This window comes from Lonchura striata, chromosome 4A (assembly GCF_050655825.1).
Source record: "Lonchura striata isolate lonStrDom1 chromosome 4A, ASM5065582v1, whole genome shotgun sequence".
NCBI classification, from domain to species: Eukaryota; Metazoa; Chordata; class Aves; order Passeriformes; family Estrildidae; genus Lonchura; species Lonchura striata.
In genome coordinates, this window is record NC_140742.1 from 4,348,833 (window position 1) to 4,367,702 (window position 18,870).

Consider the following 18,870-nt stretch of genomic DNA (forward strand, 5'->3'; position numbering starts at 1 on the left):
GATTAAAGAAAGAAAAGACATTAAATTCTGTCAGCTGTCCCAGGCAAGTTTAACTAATAGAATTCTTCTTTTAAACTTCACATGTTCTGACTCCACCTTGCACTGCACTCTGTGTAACAAAGACCAACACTTCACCTGAAATTTGGATTTTAAAGTATCAATTTGTTTCTGACACATCCTAAAAGCTTTTCTTCTTTTGCTCATTCACCATTTGTGCCTTCTGCACATTCCATCCTGCAGCACCTCCTCACAACTTTGCTGATGCCACAGGGACACCAGGAATTCTGCCTGCATTTCACTGGTCATTTGCCTTTGCACCAGCAGCCTTGGAAAAGAAATCAGGCTGTGAAATTTCTTCTTCTGGAGAGCAAGAGCAAATATCACGTCACATCCCAGTGCTGAGAAAAGCAGCATTTCAGGCTTTAGCCTTCCATCCACACTATCTGTTCATGTGGTTTCTGTTGCTTCCCCCTCAATTTCACAGCAAAGCCTGTATTTTCCTTAATTAAAAGGTAACAGAATGAAGAGAAATGGGGGATGAACAGAAGTACAGGGATATACACCATGATAAAAGCAGTGTTTGAAAGGTTCATCCTAGGAAACTTGACTTTTAATACCATTCTTATGGAAAACCAGAATTTCACAGAAACCCTACCAAACTCAATGAGATATTGCATACAAACTTGTGGGATGAAAAAGTTGGCTGCCTGCTACTTCTGCATTTTTACTGTCAGCAGTTTAAACCTTGAAACTACAGATTTCCAACTTCCCAAATACTTCAAACGGATTTTATATAAATTCAGTATCAGTTTCATGGATTAAGCAATTCAAACACAGTTCTTCCAATTATCAGAAGTAGGTGAAAGCTGATGCATAGTTTAGAAGGGATGTTTAGAAATCAGTTTGTGTTTTTGCCCAACTTCAGAGACATTTGACCACAGCAGAGGTGTGCAGGACAAGGAGTTGTTTCCATTCACCTTTGTGAAAGAGGCAAACAGTACCAACTTATTTTGTAATAAAAAAGTGACTCTTTTACACAAGCTTTAGAGCCAATGCTGTTCACATGATACAACCACGGAGATTTTAAGGATATTCAGACCAGCAGGAACTTGCACTTCATTCCAGAGCTGAAAGATAAAAGACAAAGAAGCCTCTGCAAACCCCATCCCTCACATTCTTCATTCAGATCAACAAACATCTGAGCCAAAGCAGAGATATGTTTGCATTTTCAAATATCCTTTGTGAAGTGACATTTATTAGCAAGTTTGGCACAGAGAAGCCCCATTGGGAGAAGACACTGACAAATCTTGTTTTCTCAGTGTCTCACTAATGACACTGAGTGAATTCCCACTGCTTTTATGGAGTCAAGAACAAAATAAGCACTAAACAGAATCATTTAAGTCAATAATACAAATTAGAGATAAGAAAGTATCTGATGAAATTATACCTCACAGAGTATGTATTGTAAAGATTATTCCTTCCCTTCTTCCCTCCCCCTTATCTGTAACATTTTGCATTTTGTAAAGCAGACTTGGCTTAGCTCCTGGTGCTGTACATGTCCACATCTTCTGGGCTGGACTGACCATGGTCCGTAAGTTTTGGATCAGGCTTAAATTTTGATGTCTTCACTGCTCCTGTTAGAGACAGCGAAGAAATATGGTTAAAAAGTATGCATATCCTTGAGGTGTAAGGAAATAAAGCTTAGTGATACATTTTGAGAATTTCTGTATTACCAAACACTCAGAAAAGATCAAAATCTGTTCCAGTTCAGAGTGTGTTAAGCAAGAGTATGTTGGAATGCTGGGCAGCAGTGAAGGGAGAACACGACCTCTTATCACTCCCCAGCTCCACTTCCTAACCCTACATCACTTGATCCAACGAAGGGTGTTACGTTCTCCTGAATGCTTTGCCCCACTTGGACTGAGAAAATAAACATCTCTGGCAACACAGATTCATTTAGGGCATGGGTATTTTTGGCTGTATTAAGGACATGAACTAATTCCACCTATGAAAGCAATGACAGATCTATAAACACAAACCCAACAAAGACAGTTTGGCCTGGAGCAAGTGTAAAAACAGATCAAAGCATTCCACAAACTAAATCAGAAAAAAAATCATGTGCAAAGATGTGAATGCATACTACAGTGAAAATAAAGGAAAAAATATTAAAACACTAATCCAAGTACATTCTGCTTGCTTTCCACAGAGAAAAAAAATCTCTGGTCACAATTCCTTCCTTCCAAGTGATTTCCTTGTAACAAATAAAATTTAGAAATTGCCCTCACAAAAGGTAACAATATTTTAAGACAAATTTAGTTCTCCTTTAATAGGTAATTCCACTGTTTTCTCTTAAAAATTGGACTACCATATTTTTTCCTGTTAAACAGGCTGTTATGTGATCTAGTTGATTAGCTCAATCACTTAAGATGCACAAGGAACCATTGCAAAAAACCCAACAAAATAAAATCCAGTGCTTCATTTTTCAATTATACACTCTTTCATTCTACTATGGATCATCTCTGCATTGTTAGCAGAGGCTAAAAGTAATCAAAACCATTTGAGACTTCAATTTTATAATTAAAACCTTTTTGTGTGACTTGCATTTGGATTATTCCTTATTTTGTTTACATTAATATTGGTTCTCTGACATTACTGAGAGAGAACAGCAAATATATAATTCTGTTATTATGACAGGGTCCACAGTGAGAAAATCATCACCTCCCTGAGGCTCTGAAATATGTATTAAATGACAGCATGTAAAATATGCTCTAAAGAATAATATGCACTGACAGCCTGCTCCAGTTTAGAGCAAGAGTAAGTGCAAAATTAAGTCAACTAATTGGATTTGCAAGTTGCCCTGAGATTTCACTTGAAATGTTTAATTCACCTGATGAAGGCACTGGATCTTCATTACTCCAAGACTCTACTGGAAAAGATTCTGTTCTATTAAGTGATCTTGACTCAACAGCAGACTCAGGTTTGATAGTAGAAATTCCCTTCTTTTTCTTATCTTCTTGCATAATTGGTTTTGACTCTTGCTGCAACTGTGAACCAAATATTAATAAAAGAAAGCACATGGGTATATGCTTAATGCATTATTGCAAAACAAAGGTTTAAAATCTGGGAGTTTATCTTTGATGAAATTCTTTTCAGATATGACATCATACAATGATATTCAACTAGTCAGCTGCACACAAGGGGCATAGCTGGAAAAGTAAAATTCATGAAACCCCACAGATCAGATAGAATAAATTCATGTGAAAGGGAAATTGTCATGAATATATACTTAGGACTGAAGCTGTGGTTTTACAAGAGCCCCTCCAAAAACTACACAAGTGCATTTCCAGGTGAGGAGCCTTTAGCCTTACACAAGACTGAAATACCCCTGAGTGTTTACAGAACACTTACTACCCCTAGTTAGCAGGAGATGGAAAGATAAATCATGGTTACACCCTAGTAATGAGAAATGATGTCTTGGGAAGAGGCTTCACTCAGGGGAAAAAAACTGAAGTTAATAAAAGTGTCTGTACCACATCAATTCTTGTTTTGCTATCAGTTTAATAACAGTTATCTGAATCTCATTTTCAAAACTCAGAATTCCATTTGTGCTTCTCAGAAGAAATAAAGGGTGAGGGCTGCATGTCAATGAACACTATAAATTTAAAGCAAAATATTTCTACACCTTAATATAACTGAGAAATAGAAAATTTCTTAGAAAAGAGCAATGAAAAACTACTGTGCAAATCTGCAATTTTACTTGGGAAGTGCTCCTTTGTCAAGGTTTTATAAATTTCCCCTTGAGGAAAAAAATCCTTCTGGGTTGGATAAAGCCCACATTTAATTCTGGGATTACCAATCCAAATTCCATATGTAATTTACAGAAGGTTCATATTGCCCTCTACTATCTGCTGGCAAGGCTTCAGCTGTTTAATATGTCCTATTTTGACTGCCTCACTTAAAAACCACACACAAAATCCCCTAAAAACAGAAAAAGCAGAGGAACTAGAGGAAATTCTGAGGAGAACAAGAATTATATCAGAGTGAGAAAACCTGCTCTGTAAGAGAAGGTTATAGTGGGGAAGAGAATGTCAAAAACCCTGCTAACTTTTCCATGAGTAGTAGGTCAATATAAAGAGATTACTGATCATTTATTCACTGTGGCTGCCATGAGGACAGGACAAGAAGAAGAAATAAATCAGCCATGGACAATTAATATCACAAGGTAAATAAACCAGACTTCCTGCAAGGGTTGTAGAGCAGTAAGTCAGTCATACCTACTGTAATCCTGAGTGTCTTTAGTCTTTAGTCTAAATTCAGGGGCTGCTTAAGACCAAAGCTTGAATCAAATGGATCCTTTATGCCAAGATAAAAAAGGAGCTCTAAAGAGAAACTCGTTCTTCTCTTGTGCACCCTGCACACACTGTGGGACTACAGAGAGGATCTCGGTATCTACTGGCATGAAAGGTGTAAAAACAACTAAATACTGAAGTGACAAAAAGATCAGACTGGGGTTTGTGCCTTGCTGAACACCATCAGTAAAGCTTGAACAGCATCAGCAGAAGAGAACACAACTTTCTAAGCTCCCTCTCAATGTGTGAGTTGTCATTACTTCCCAAGTCCTACCTTGGTGACAGTTTCCTTGTCTGCCCACAGTGACCTCACAGCCTCATAGGTCTGATGACTCGCACAAAGTAACTTTTTCCCTGTTACCTATTTTTCAGAAAAACATAATTTAATAACAGTTTTTAAAATACAAAGACAGGCTATTCAAATGAAATTAATCATGTTTGCATTCTCATGCTTGACTTCATCCTAAGGCATCTGCTTTTCAAGATCTACTGCATATTTCCCTTACATCAAGCAAATTGTAAATAATATTTAAACTCCTATTAGGAATCCATAGGAAGCATGCTAAATCCACCTACTCCAAATGAAATCAAACTCTGATCAGCAAACAGTGTGCTGGCAATGTTGGCACAATAGATGGAGCACCAAGTTAAAGAATACAAACTTGTCCCACTATGTTGGAAATGATCACAGATAAAACCAGAAACTTACCTTAGCAATGACCACTGACTGAGCTGGGTAACAAACAGAATATCCTACAGTAGTAAGTCCCAATGGATAAGCAATTTTCTTAAATCTAGAACCTGTACAAAGCCAAATATTTTGAATAATTAGACAAAAATGAAAGGCAAACCAAGTAGTTGTAGCAATTAAATGCAGGAGAGATTGATATTCTGAAAGAGAAATAATCCCAAACTAGGTTTTCCAATATTACGAAGAATGAGAAGAATTGTATCATCAGTCTGTCTAGTCCTGCTCTGTCAGGTCTCAGCCAGCTCCTAACAGCAATCAACAAGATCCCTTCATTTACTAGGAAGGATTTATTTAAGTCCTACAGGCTTTTGCCAATGTTTCAGGAGAGCATTCTGACCACTAGAACTGTTACAAGCTCCACACCCCACAGGCAGTAATGAAAACAAGGCAACCCCACCTTTTCTTGCCAGCACTGCACCAGCCAGGCCTGACACTGTAATTACAGCAGCTTTGGGAAGAAATTCCGGCGGGGGGTTGTTCAGGTAAACATAAGCATCTAAGAAATGGAAAAAAAAGACAAAAAAGAAGCAGGGCAATTCAGTATCAGTAATTTTATTTTATTTCCCACTTTAATTTTACTGAGAGTTTATATACATGAAATGAGACAGATATGTGACTTGCCTACCTTTTCCAAATTGAATTGAATCCATTATTCCATTTTTAACAAAGACATAGACACTCTACAAGGAAAGAAAAAAAAAAACAAAACCAGAAAGTAAAATATTGTGTAACTTTAAAAAATCCAATCACCTTCTAGAAAGGCTATGGAGAGATCTACCCTCTTTGTGACAAAAAAATACTTGCATTTTTAAAACTTACATTGACAATTAATTAATAAAAAGAATCTCTAATGTAAGCTCCCTTTCAAAACTGACATCTCAGGAACTCTAGAGCAGCAAAACACCTGGATGCCAACTGTATAGGAAAATCCAATCTTCCCTAGAGACTTTCCCAGAAAAAGAGCAACACCGAATTTGTACCACCAGAGGTCACTGCTACTCAGTGGCAGGAACTCGTACAATGATTAATGACATTAAAAAGTTTGGTACAGCTTTGTAACAAGACTATTTCAGTCATGCAGTCACTGACAACACTTATCCAGACCAATGGAATCACAATTTACAGAAAACACATTTTGAAGACATTTAGATTTTTTTTTTTTTTAACTATTAGGGTCTACATTTTTTTGCAAAAGTAAAACATAAGCAGAAAATCTCCTCTGGCCAACAGCCAGGGTGAAGCTGCTGCTTCCCAGCAGGTACAAAAGCAGTAACAGGCACCACAGTTCCCTCTCCACCTGGAACACGCAGTAACAGAGCTGAAGTGTTTCTGATGACTTGTGAGGAACAGCCAGCAGGCTGTTCAGATACCTGGGATGCATTCTGTTTGTCTTTTTTGTCAGATACTGCCCTTTGGAAGCAGCTCCTTCTCCATGGACTGCACCTGGAACTTCAGACTCCAAAACAGCCTCAAGTTCTCCCAGCAAGAATTTACCGACATAAATTGTAGAAGGAGGGCTCATTTTTCCATCCAAATTTACCTTATGCTAAGACAAGGAACTGCCAAAAAACCCCTCCAGGGGGAAGTAACCTATTTTTTCAGTGGTTGGCTGTAGTGCTGAGAGACCTGCAGGGAACGCTGGGTGCATCCCTTACCTGGCACCACCCAAAATAGCGGCCGGTCGTCCTCCGCAGGGCCGTGAGCTGCTGCTGCAGGAGCCCCGGCTGCTCCTCGACGTACCTGGAGCTCAGGGGGGGCGCGCTGTAAATGGGGAGCTGCAAACAAAGCACAGCTGAGCAGCAGGGCCACGGCTCTGCAACCATCAGCCGCTGCTTTTCACGGGGGGTTTCCAGCCTGCAAAGCCTCAGTGCTCCCACTGCAGCACACAAAGCTTCTATGTGGAACTCTGAACTTTTAGAGTTCCACACTGACTCTACCCAAGTGGGACTTCACTCTTGGGAAGTGAAAACTGAAATAGTTATATAGGTTCTAAGAAGTAGAATTACTCAGTATGAAGCAAAGGCATGTGCAAGAATAATTAGAAAGTGGATGTGTGTATTACTGGAAATTGCACATTAGAAATGGACTCATCAGTAACTATTCTATTTTCACCTTTTCTGACTGCATTGTTTAAATACTGTAATAATGCAAATGAGATAAAACTTCACTAATTTAGTACCATAACACTTCGTGTTTTATTTGAGCCATAGTGGTCAGTCATTTACTATCACATATTACTTTGCTATGTATTTTAGTTACTGGGTAATGTAATTCAATGGACAGAGCTGCTATACTGCAGGTTTTTCTAGTATTATTTTGAAGACCAAGAAAGAAGATTCATACCTTATCTGGCTTCACCAGCTGACTTTTTGATTCCTTTTCTGTTGCTGCATATACAGTAATACATACAAATGGCAGCCCAGAAGAAACAGCTGCCAGCTTTGCCACCTGGGACAGAGAGATGAAAAAAGGGAGTCCTTATGCTGAAATTAAAATTTCCCTTCAGATTGATCAAATGTGGGATTAAACAAGTCAGTTTTAAAACTTTTTTTAAGCATTACACCTCCTAGATTACACAAAGATTTTCTGAAATTATAATGGTAAAGAAAAGGTTAAAAATCCCTGACAACAATTTTATGCCTAAAATACCAGGAAGAATTTTGTGTTCAATCCACACTGATGCTTCCATCACCTGTTAGGGTAAATTCAGTTGTAATTTACTTAGCATGCAGGAACTGCATTTTTGAAGAATTTTTAAAGAAAAACTATTTTAAACCTATGATAAATCAGACTGCTTATTTCCATACAGCTACCAGAACAAGACACCAATTTTCAATAGACACTAGAAGAAAAACTGAATTTAAAAATGATAGAGCATGAGAAAGTTGTATCGTTCACTTAAAGAAAATATATATTTTAAAGTCACAATGGATTCTGTTCTCAATGTAAAAGAGAAAACTATACAGAGAATGATCAAAGTGGTCCAGCTGCTGACTGACAGTAATTGCTTTACTTCTGGGTGCCTGCAGACAAACATATAAATGTTTAAAGATCCAAGGAAATATCTGTACTGGCTAACATTTACTCTAGCAGTTATCCCAAGAGGGTTTCACTCTTTTCTACTGAAATCACAAAGAACCAGAGCAAAAGAAAAAGCAACATCACCTTGACTGCACTAAAGAGGCTTCACTGCATGGAGCTGTTCCGTATCCAATCACAAGGTGCACTAAAAAGAACTCAATTAGCTAAGCTGTTTCTAGTACTAATTTATTGAAATTATTTGATTAAAAGTTCCTTATCAGGCATTATGTATCAAACAATGAAAATTATATATTGCTTAGCTAAAGAAACCAAAAAGTATTTTGGCTATGAAAACTTCTACAGAAGTTACTGAGAATTAAGAAAAGGATCATATTGTTATATCAAACACTAGGAAAGAAGCACAGAGAAAAACACCTGCAAAAAGCTGGAGCTGTACAACACCCTGGGATTGCATGTTCAGCCAGCAGAATGACTCCAGAACATCAGCTGATAACTGACTTACAAATAAATAAAAATCTTTGATTTGAAGAATCCAGGAAATTGCTGCAGGTACAAAAGCCAGGTGACATTCCTGGAGATGAATTCTGCACAGACACAGAGCTAAACACCACCAGAAGGAAAGGTCAATGGCCAGACTTAAAACATTCCCTGTAACCACTGCCAAGTTCCTGACCTACACTGACAACCTGCAGGTGCTTCCCCAGAAATAAAAAACACACCAAAGACAGACATGGCAATGTTTTTGATGAGCAGCCTGAACAGCAATTATTTGCTGAATAAATGAATTATATGCTTTCTAGCAGAAAACTGTTACAGCTATGCCTCTTAATAGCAGAACTGGAGTAAGACCAATCAAAATATAATAATAAAACTGTCAAATGTACCTGGATAATTTTGGCTTTAAGTATTTGCATTTCAAACAATCTGCTTCAAAGTCTTGGAATCTTATCAACAATCAAAAATACAGAGTCTATTAAAAAAAAAAGTTAAAAAACTACATCGCTACAAAGAATTCACTATCTTCTATTCAAAAGATGCAGAATACAAACTAAACCATAATAAAGGCATATAGTTAATTTATGCTAATCTCCAAGACATTGTTTCCCATTGAAACTGCAAATTCTGTGTGCTTGCTTCAAGAATTGGAGCAGGAAACTTGCCCCGAAGGCAGGAACTGCCTCAAAATGGATCAAAGGAATGGAGTATATCCAAAAATCTGATGCAGGGATTTATTTAAAAAAACATACGACTTCTGTATCACAAAATGAGACTCTACTAGCCAGGTTAAAATAAGATTCAAATTTAGCAGCTACCTCATATCATATTTTCCATGAAAAAATATTAATTAAAGAATAAACGCTAAAAGCTCATAGGCCAAATGCCGTATCCTAATTCAGGTATGTCTTTATAAATCTCTGATGACAACCACAAAACCCCCCCCCGACAACTGCAACAGATCCTTCCACTTCACCTCAACTCACTGATATGCCGTGCATTTGGTTTTAATCTTGGTCTGCCGAGTGACCCAGAGAATGAAATCTTAAGAAGAATAAAACTCTTATTAATAAATATTTCATAGTAAATAGTAAAGAACACACGTAAAATGATGTCACTTCACTAAAGGTACTATAAATCATTCAGATTTATCTACTGAGCCAACCAAACCACTTCAGGACCACCCAGCCAGACAGCAAAGCCAAAGAGTTTCTTTTGCTTTAACAAATTAAAGCAAAACGCTTTCTTTTAATTTCTGTCTATCGTCGTTGGCACCATCCTTTTCTTTCCAGATATATACACATTTTAAATGCTTTAAAAAAGTAAATATGAAGATTCATGTGAGAGCAACCTATTCATCAATTTGACTGCCAACACTGGAAAACCTGTCTAAATATTTGTGAGAAAGCTTAGATCTTTACATGCATGCTCTTCTGTTTAAAGACACAGTATTATTCCTACAACTAGCTATATTTTAGATACTTGTGACCCTGTTAGCTCGTAACAGCATGATTTTAACAGCCTTGTTTTAGTGATGTACAGCACCAATAGCACTTTGTCGTGTTACTACCAAACTATCATCTTGATATTCCTCGAGCTGAAGGTGTTTCGGGGGCTGCGAGTACATGGAGAAGAACCGGAAGAGCAAACCGCTTTTATTCCCCGCTGTACAATTTAACCACCTCTCGAAACAGCTCTTTCCCCGCCAAGTCCCACACCACCACAGAGACCTCTCCCTGCCCCACTGCTCCACCCGACCCCGGCTCCGCGGTTCCGGGGGCTCCTTCCCGCCAGCACCGGCGGAGCTGCGGGCGGGCCGGGCGCTCCCGAGGGCCCGCACGGAGCCGGCCCGGCTGTCCCGAGGCGGCGCAGGAGCGGGAGCGGAGCCTGAGGGGCGGCGGAGCCGCGGGGCCGGGCGGCGCGGCCCGAGGGCGGGCGGACACTCACCTTGGCCGCCATGTTGGACGGCGCCGCGTACGGCGCGCGGGAAGGGCCGCGCCGGGCGGGGCCGCGGGGCCGGGGCGGGGCCGCGCTCGGGCCGGGCGGGATCGCCCGGAGCCGCCGTCGCCATGGGGCGGGCAGGGACGGATTACCCTCAGCCGGGGAGGGCATCGTTCTGAAGCGGGCAGGGATGATCCCCCTCAGCCGATATGGCCCCAGAGCGGGCAGGGATGATCCCCCTCAGCCAGGGAGGGCATCGCCCTCAGCCGATATGGCCCCAGAGCGGGCAGGGATGATCCCCCTCAGCCAGGGCGGGCATCGCCCTCAGCCGGCATGGCCTCAAAGCGGTCAGGGATGGATTCCCCTCGCGCGGGGCGGGATAGCCCTCAGCCGAATACGCCCTAAAGCCGGCAGGAATCCCTCACAACTGCGGCGGGATCCCTACAGCGGGCAGGGACGGATCCCACTCATTCGTGGGGGGATAGCCCTCAGCTGAGATCGCCCACAGCGGGCGGAGATTCCCCTCAGCCGCCATCGCCCTGAAGAGGGCAGGGATCCCCTCAGCCGGGGCGGGGATCCCCCGATCGGGCGGCATTGCCCTCAGCCGGGCTGTCCCTCGCATCGACAGCGATGCGCTCAGCCCGCATCGCACTCAGCCAGGATTACCCTCAGAACACACAAAATCCCCCATAAACACACAATCTAAGTGCAGATAATTCGTTTATTGAAGTCCAAATTTACAACTGAAGTTCACAACTTCCCCCCTCACCCCCCCCCCAAAAAAAAAAAAAAAAACCAAAACAAAAGCTTTGTTTGAATTTAGGAAGAATAAATGTTTGGTTTTGTTTTTGTTTCTTTTTTTTTAATAATGTACAGACTATATCTCTTAAATAAGTTAATATCTTTGAAAAAAGAGCAATATGTTCCTTTTTTTAATGTTGCAGTGCAACTTACAACTTACACGTCTGTGCAATGTACCATGAGGTATATGCCCAGTGAGCAACACACAGTGAAGTTTTCCATTCATAAATTTTCATTGTAGACACACAAAAAGTTAACAAGTTATTAATCTGTGATAGAAAACGCAGCCGGTTACAGTAATTCACACAGAACTCATCTGGAAAGAGGGAAAAAAGAAACCTAATGTTCATTGCCTATAGAAACTATTGGATTATCTCTCAACATAGACAAGTATAAAATTAAAAATACTGTTGTGAAACTGAAGAAATACTGTGTTATCCAGGGGTTGAAACCTCGTTTGACCTGTATTAGTCTAGAACCATTGGTTTTCTCTCTGTAGCATCCACGAGCTGAGGGATTTACTGCGGTACCGATGGAGCATCTGCTCGTCAAAGCATTAAGCACGATGGGCATTATAGAAAACTTGCAGAATGCTCAAAAACGTACAACTCCAACATTTTCCCTGGCATGGACAGGTGGTTTTCCATTGCCTCTCAGTTCATCTCCCAGCTGATTAGAAAAACAAGGCTGAAACATGGAAGATTACTCGTATTTGAAGCTTGACACTTCAAACTTCTCAAGATGGCTCTAAAATACTTATTTTTCTTAATGACAGAAAACATATATTTATTTAAGAAAGAATCATCCACAATATAACTTTGTGATAAATAACAGTTCTGCCTCTAATACATATATACATACTGCTTGTAAACAAAAATGCCCACAGGTCATGGAGTCTCCATGATTTTTTTACAAGGCGCTATAGATTTTTATTTTTATTTTTATTTTTATTTTTATTTTTGTTATTGAAAACAGTCCTAGTGAAAGTTTGGTTTATAACCTCCTATTGCTACAGAAACAGTAAGAATGTTTATATTTACAAAGAAACAAAGACCATGGAGACCCCATAGCGTTATTTGCCAAAGATTTGAAGTTGGTGGGGTTTGCAAAATACACGTTGTCAGCACGTTGGACAGGTTGAACACCAGCAGTACGATATTCCAGTGCTTTGGTATTTCAACCCCTGAATATACAAAGACATTACTACAGCCTACTTCACAGTTTAATGCAAGTAAAGTGCAAGCCATAGTACAAGGGTGTCATACATTTCCATACATGTAAGCGTTATCTAAAAAAGGCTCTGTACAAGGTTTATTAGCTATTTAGTAACCTAGATGGAAGTCACCTATGGCCCAGCAATTAATGGTCTTACAAGGATATTGTCTTTGTAATACAGTATGTGTCAAATGTAAAACGTTTATTAATACTAGTGCATTTCTCTTATATCCTAACCTGTTTTCTCATCAGAGTTTTCAGCTGAAATCCTTGTTTCTCAGTAAAACAGAAGTCTTAACTGGTAACAGGGTCTTACTGGTAATTTGGCCAGCAAACACAGTTTGTTAAGACATATTTGTTTTGTGGTTGCTAGTGAAAAAATGCAATAGTTAATATGTATAATGTGACATCCTTAGTTAATCTGCAGCATTCAGACACATTTACTGTTAGTAAAAACATCTGTATCGATACCCTCACCAACGCCTGAGGATGAACAATATTCTAGACATGTGAGGACAGAAGCTACAGGGCTTAGCTGGTCAAACAGCAGGTTGTCGACGTATTTGATCATTTTTACAACATTGCTTTCTTTCAAATACTGCTCATACAGTAGCATTAATGCTTAAAGTCCCCAACTGTCACTTCTAACACATGTATATTCTTGATAAAAATAAAGACATATCTGCCTAGCCTGCATTAGAGAGTGAATATGGTTCTTTTCCTGAAGGCAGTTTCTGTCTGAATTATTTAAATATTTTTATTAAGAGGAGGTCCCAGTAGTATAACACCTGTTTTCAAACCTGATAACAACTTAAACAATATTATTTATAAACCTCCTTCTGGATGTGCAAGAGTGGCATAACCCGTAAAATATAGAAAATAACCTTTAAAAAATGTTTCTTTTTCTATTAGTTATATCCAGAGTGGAGAGTTCCCTGCCACATGTTAGAGAGTGGAACTGATCAGAAACATCACATTTCATTTGTGTGTAATGGGAGCAAAGAAAATAACTATAAACATCAACTAAGGAAATACAACTTACTAGTTTTGGTTTAAATAGCCATGAAATTTCCATACATCAGCTGATACGGCTGAGATGTGATTTTCAGATGGGATTTTCAGTTCTGTGCCCACCTAACACCCATCAAGAGCCTCAGCCACACGGTGGGAATTCATCTGAGAGAGGAGATGAGGACCTTTCCCCACAGCATCCTGCCTGGGAAACCTACCCTGAGCCTCAGCTTTAAGTGAGGGAAACATTCTGGAAGAAAAAGAGCTTTTTAATACTGAATATAAATGAAAGCCTAATATTGCTTCTCCAGTCTTTCCTGTTATACCTATGTGGTAAATAAACATCATTGGGCAGCAGGGAAGGTGATGTGTTGTGGCCTAAGGAATGTGGTGCATGGAAAATCTGCTATGGAAAACCTGTGCCCTTCTGGCTGCCATAAAGCACCATTTCCCTACTGTGAAAACTGAGGAGAGAATAAAATCCTTTATGAGACCCAGCCCACACTTATTTCTGTAACATTAAATGTGGGGAACCCAGGTATGCCCGGAATGGGGCTCAGGCTGAGGCCCAGCAATGCAGCCAGGCCTGTGCTCTCTTCCTTAGAGAACCTCCCTAGGACTGGATCTGGAGAGAGTCAGAACCACTGTAGAGACACAAGACTTGCTTTACTGAGAGTATTTCAACTATAATTGAATTGCTGGTGGTATCCTCTAGTTCAGGGGCAGCTGACAGGCATTGCAGAGGGGCTGGGTTTGTTGTGCTGCATCGAGCCTTGGCCAAGGGTTATTTCACACAAACCATCTTTGAAGGACTTTGTTCCCCACTGCATGAAGGGTCTGTACAAACTGTTGGTGAATTTTCACAAAATAGCTCTGCTGGCAGAGCTGTCTCTCCTCAAGGATCAACAACCCCCAACTTTATCGCCTTGGTCATAAATACTGCTATTTTTGGCAGAAAGAATGCTTTTATCACTTTGGAAGACAGACCACATCAGGAAAGAATATGGCAAATAACATCTGTGATAATCTTGGCCTGATTTGCATTACTAGAGACAAAGATAAGAATGTTCTTTGCTCTCCTCAGATTTCTGTCGAATTAAACAATTTCTACCAGAGTCTTCATTTTTCTCCCAGAGGTCCTATTAACATTTAAAGTGAAATGTAAAGGTCAGCAGCAGAATTGGACCATTTTTGAGGAGGCTGAACCTTTCCCAGAGCCACTGTAAAGTAACTCCTTCAATGGTATCTGTACTGCCCTTCACAGGACCTTGGAGAACAAGCATTCTGTAACTGCTGAGAGGGGTGAGAGTAGACTTAACTGCCATGTACAATTCTCTGCAACACTCATTTCTTTTTCCTTGGAAAATGCCAGTGGAGCACCACATTCCCAGCTCAAAAGACAGCAGCCAGAGCTGAGTGTGCTGATAACAACCTCCTCCTCCTCCTCCTTTGATTTTTGTTCATGTCAATTAGAGCAAGCTCAGGGTAGTTTTCACTTAAAGTAATGAAGCCAAGAAAAATGTCTTGGTTCTCTCAGGAAGTGATGCTGAGAGCTATTAAGACACTTTCAAAGATCTGACCTGTCACTGCATAGAGAACAGTATTAAAAAAGGAGGGGAATCAGTAGCTCAGGGGGAGCATTAAATCAGTTGTAATGAAAAATAGCCAGTAACAAAAAGACTCAGCTTGTGGAGTGTCAGAGAAAGTGTATGGGCTGAGACATTTTACCTGAAGAAATTCTGAATGAAGATGCTAACTTTAATAAGATCCAGTTAAATAAAGCACATCCAAACAACATTTCCACATTGTTGTACGTATTAAAACCCAAGTTTTACCTGAGAATTTGGGCAGGAAAACTGGTAAATTAATAAATCTATTGTACAGGTTCTATTTGTTTCCCTTGATGAACTCAACAGCCAAGCCTTGTTCTTTTCTTATTGAAAAATATGTCATCAAAATGACCACAACAATTCCCGCTGCTTTGTACTGTGTGTTTAAGTACCTGTTAGTCCAGGAGAATTGGATGTATTTAATACATAAGCAGGATTTGGTGCACGAATTTTTAAATATAGTATGTGTATTGCACTTTGCATTTCAGTGAGTTCAAAGGTGGTGAAAATCCAAATAATTGTGCTGTGGTGACCGTGCACGTTCCTCTCTGCAGTCCATTTAGATTGGTACCAACATCAGAAGGAAGAAACCGTGGCTGAGAGGGAAGGGCTGCAGGGTGGGGTTGAGTAAATGTGGCAGGAGAATTATAAGTTCTTGTGCAATGGCTTCCAAATGCCAGCTGACATTTGTGAAAGAATAAAGTCTTTGTATTGCTTAATTTAGCAATTACATTTTGCTTGCTCTAAGGCACAAGCAATGCCAGACAAATGGTTCAGACTTTTCTCCCAGTTAATCTTAAGCCCATTAGAGGGAATTTCTCCAGTGTATCTCATCTCATGAATCTCATGAATCTCCTGGACAATTTATTTGGCCTATTCAGTGCAAATCACATTTACTGAGAGCTGCTCTGCAAGAGAAGAATGCAGACTCACAGTCCCAAGAACTTCAGAAAGGATGATCTTATGACACGGAAAGATTTTTAAAGATAAGCTGAGCAAAAGTATGAATTCTCTACTATCTATTCATATTACAGAAATTGTATTTAAACTTAAAACAGAGATGATCTGTTTTCCCTATTACTTGTATAATTTCTGAGAAATCTATCTTCCCAATTTTGTTTCTCGTTTTCAGCTGTATCTCTAAGTAGTGTTCTCTGTTTTACTTGTGACTTCACTGAATATACTCAGTTATGTCTTGAGTGGTGAAGCAGTGGCATTTGAAATCCTTTTGGAAAGCTATTTGGAAATAATATAGATCTTTTCATTATGAAAGCACAAACCATCTTTTGGGTTTGAAACAATAGGCATATTTACATTTCTTTAGGAATTTAGATAGTTCAATCTATGTAACTATTTCTATGACCATCCATCACTGCCTGCATGTATGATATGACAATTTCTAAATGGATCCTATAATTAATGCTTTTGCTTGCTGGAAATGAAGGAATAAAATTAAGACTGGAAAGAAGGGAGGAGGCAAGGGAAAGGTGTTTTTAATTTTGCTTCTCACTATGCAATTGTATTTTAAATTGTTAATAAATGAATTTTCCCCAAGTCAGGTTTGTTTTGCCTATGATAATCTGTCTTTGTCTCAACCCAGGAGCTTTCCCATTACATATTTTCCCCCTGTCCAGCCAAGGTCAACCCCCCTCAGCTGCTCTGTGGAGACAGAACTAAACACCCAGTACACCTTCACCTGGACTGGCTTTGGGAATAATGAAATCTGTTCCTGGATACTAGGACCTCACTGAGATGACATTTTTCCTCTGTTATACTGAACTGCATGAATTTTACAGTCCTTGATGGATGAGAGACAATTAGGTTTATCTTGTGAAAAAATGTTCAGTGAAATGACATCAGCTATATTCACATCCCCTTCATTCTACCTTTTAGAACTATTCTAGCAAGCAGAGTCAAAGCAGACTGTGAATGGCTTTGAAATCTATGTTCAGTAGCATTCAGAGAAATCTTTTTTTTCCCCCCAAGAATACAAGTATTTTCCCCAAAATCTGATTCTTACAAACCATTCTCTCCCAGGCAAGGAAGTGAAATACACTGTGTGACTTGTGTGTCTTCCCAAACCAATCAATACCGATTGGTTTTCAAATGATGTTTTGAATAACTTCACCCACTTGCAAATATACTGCTAGCAGTTAAAAATTATTGCCAGACATTACATAATTTTGAATTATTAACTCAGCTATAGATGTCAGTGTATCACAGGATGTAATTGATTATTTCAGGAGGTTTTTTTTAAGCTTCCTTCTCATGCTTTTTTTGAATTTTGTGACTCACAGTCATGTGTCACTTAAATTCACAGTGAAGAAACGATGAAAACCTGCAGTATGTACCTTACTCAGTGCAGATTTTTTTTTTCTTTCACCATGAAATACTTCAAATCCTATTAAAACCAGTTTAAGTTGCAGCATTAGTGAACAACCAATATTGTTCTACTTGTGTCTTACCTCTGTGCCAAACCTGCTTGCTCGTGTTCCTTCGTTTAAAGGCAGGCACAGCACGTTACAAACACAGTATTTAAATGGCATGTACAGAGTGCCCATAGGGCCAGACTGGGATCTATTTCTTAGATGTACAGTGTACATTTTAAGGCACACTATAGGGATTGAGTTTACATTTTGACAACTCTGTCCTTTTATTTGCAAAGATGGTCACTAACTGGAAATGTTGCAAAAAATAAATGTTCATCTCTAAGAGTAGCCAATGTATTCATGTCTTCTTTTTTGTTTTCTCAAGAAAAAATGTGTGAAAATGTGAACTTTAGGGAAGTTTAAAAGGAAATGTCAACTACCATGTTACATTTTATATACATAGATATGTATTTATATATATCTAAATATATAAAATGATTGCAGGAGCTCATACTATAAGCTGAGTTTTAGTACAGTACTTTAAATATACTGGTATTTATTTTCAGTTACACTTCTGCACCGCTTCTTCCTAATGCAGAGCTTGATACGGACATTGGTTGATAATAGCAAACAAAAAATTCATAAAGAATATTATTGTCTTATCATGCAATGTAGTAGGCATCCTGTGGCACTATTCTCTTACCCAAGTATTTACAGCACTGCTGAGTACCTTTAGCAATGAATTCACCAGGGTTTGTGTGACTGCATCTGTCAGGCACCCAGCAGTGACCCAGGCCGAGCTCCTGTCACACGTGAGTCTCGATGAAGGAGTGTGTGTGTGTCAGCATTGGGGCTGAGCTTGCCAGTTCAGAGGCTCCATTTTGAGGCTTCCCAGCAGCACTGTACTCACAAATGTCCAGGAAAAACTCATAGTTCTTTAATTTCCAATCTTTGAACTTCTTGGATGTTAAGTTGGGATCATCCAGAAGGCTGTTGATTATTGTGAGGTCCCCTTCCTTTGCCTGGCAAATTCCAGAAAGATAGAGGACAAGACAAAATGAAATTCTGTATTTCAGCACTTTATGTCTTCTTTAATGCCAAGTGCCAAGAAAACTACTCTGGAAACTTTAATATTTACCTAAATTCAGGAACTATTACAGCATAAACTGTTTGACAGCTCAGTCTGTGCCACATGCTACAACGTGCCCACACAGAATGCCAAATAATCTCTTTTTTTCCTTAAGATGAAACATATTTGCTTTGAAGGATTTTTAGTTTCCTTGAAA

General features: G+C 39.4%; 2 protein-coding genes across 5 annotated transcripts in view; both read right to left on the reverse strand.

The window, feature by feature from the left end:
- Nucleotides 1-1,235: 1,235 nt before the first annotated feature.
- APOOL (apolipoprotein O like) lies at nt 1,236-10,615 on the reverse strand. 3 transcript variants are annotated; one of them, XM_085570571.1, is made up of 10 exons: nt 10,585-10,615; nt 9,027-9,112; nt 7,444-7,548; nt 6,756-6,875; nt 5,726-5,780; nt 5,498-5,596; nt 5,059-5,150; nt 4,624-4,710; nt 2,888-3,044; nt 1,236-1,634 (listed from the first exon to the last, which is right to left on the reverse strand). In XM_085570571.1, exons 2-10 carry the CDS (start codon nt 9,054-9,056, stop codon nt 1,537-1,539), a joined length of 843 nt encoding a protein of 280 aa, XP_085426697.1. In that variant the 5' UTR covers nt 9,057-9,112; nt 10,585-10,615; the 3' UTR covers nt 1,236-1,536. The 3 variants fall into 3 exon arrangements, with proteins under 3 accessions (XP_085426697.1, XP_021387098.1, XP_085426696.1); XM_021531423.4 differs by lacking the exon at nt 9,027-9,112; XM_085570570.1 differs by having other exon boundaries at nt 9,027-10,613.
- A 670-nt stretch (nt 10,616-11,285) lies between these two features.
- Nucleotides 11,286-18,870, reverse strand: part of LOC110471139 (connector enhancer of kinase suppressor of ras 2) — a 172,280-nt gene continuing 164,695 nt past the window's right edge. For both annotated transcript variants that reach the window (XM_077786481.2, XM_077786480.2), the window contains one exon: nt 11,286-18,606. In XM_077786481.2, coding sequence (XP_077642607.1) covers nt 18,391-18,606 — 216 coding nt within the window. In that variant the 3' untranslated portion in view covers nt 11,286-18,390. The remainder of the gene's footprint in view (nt 18,607-18,870) is intronic.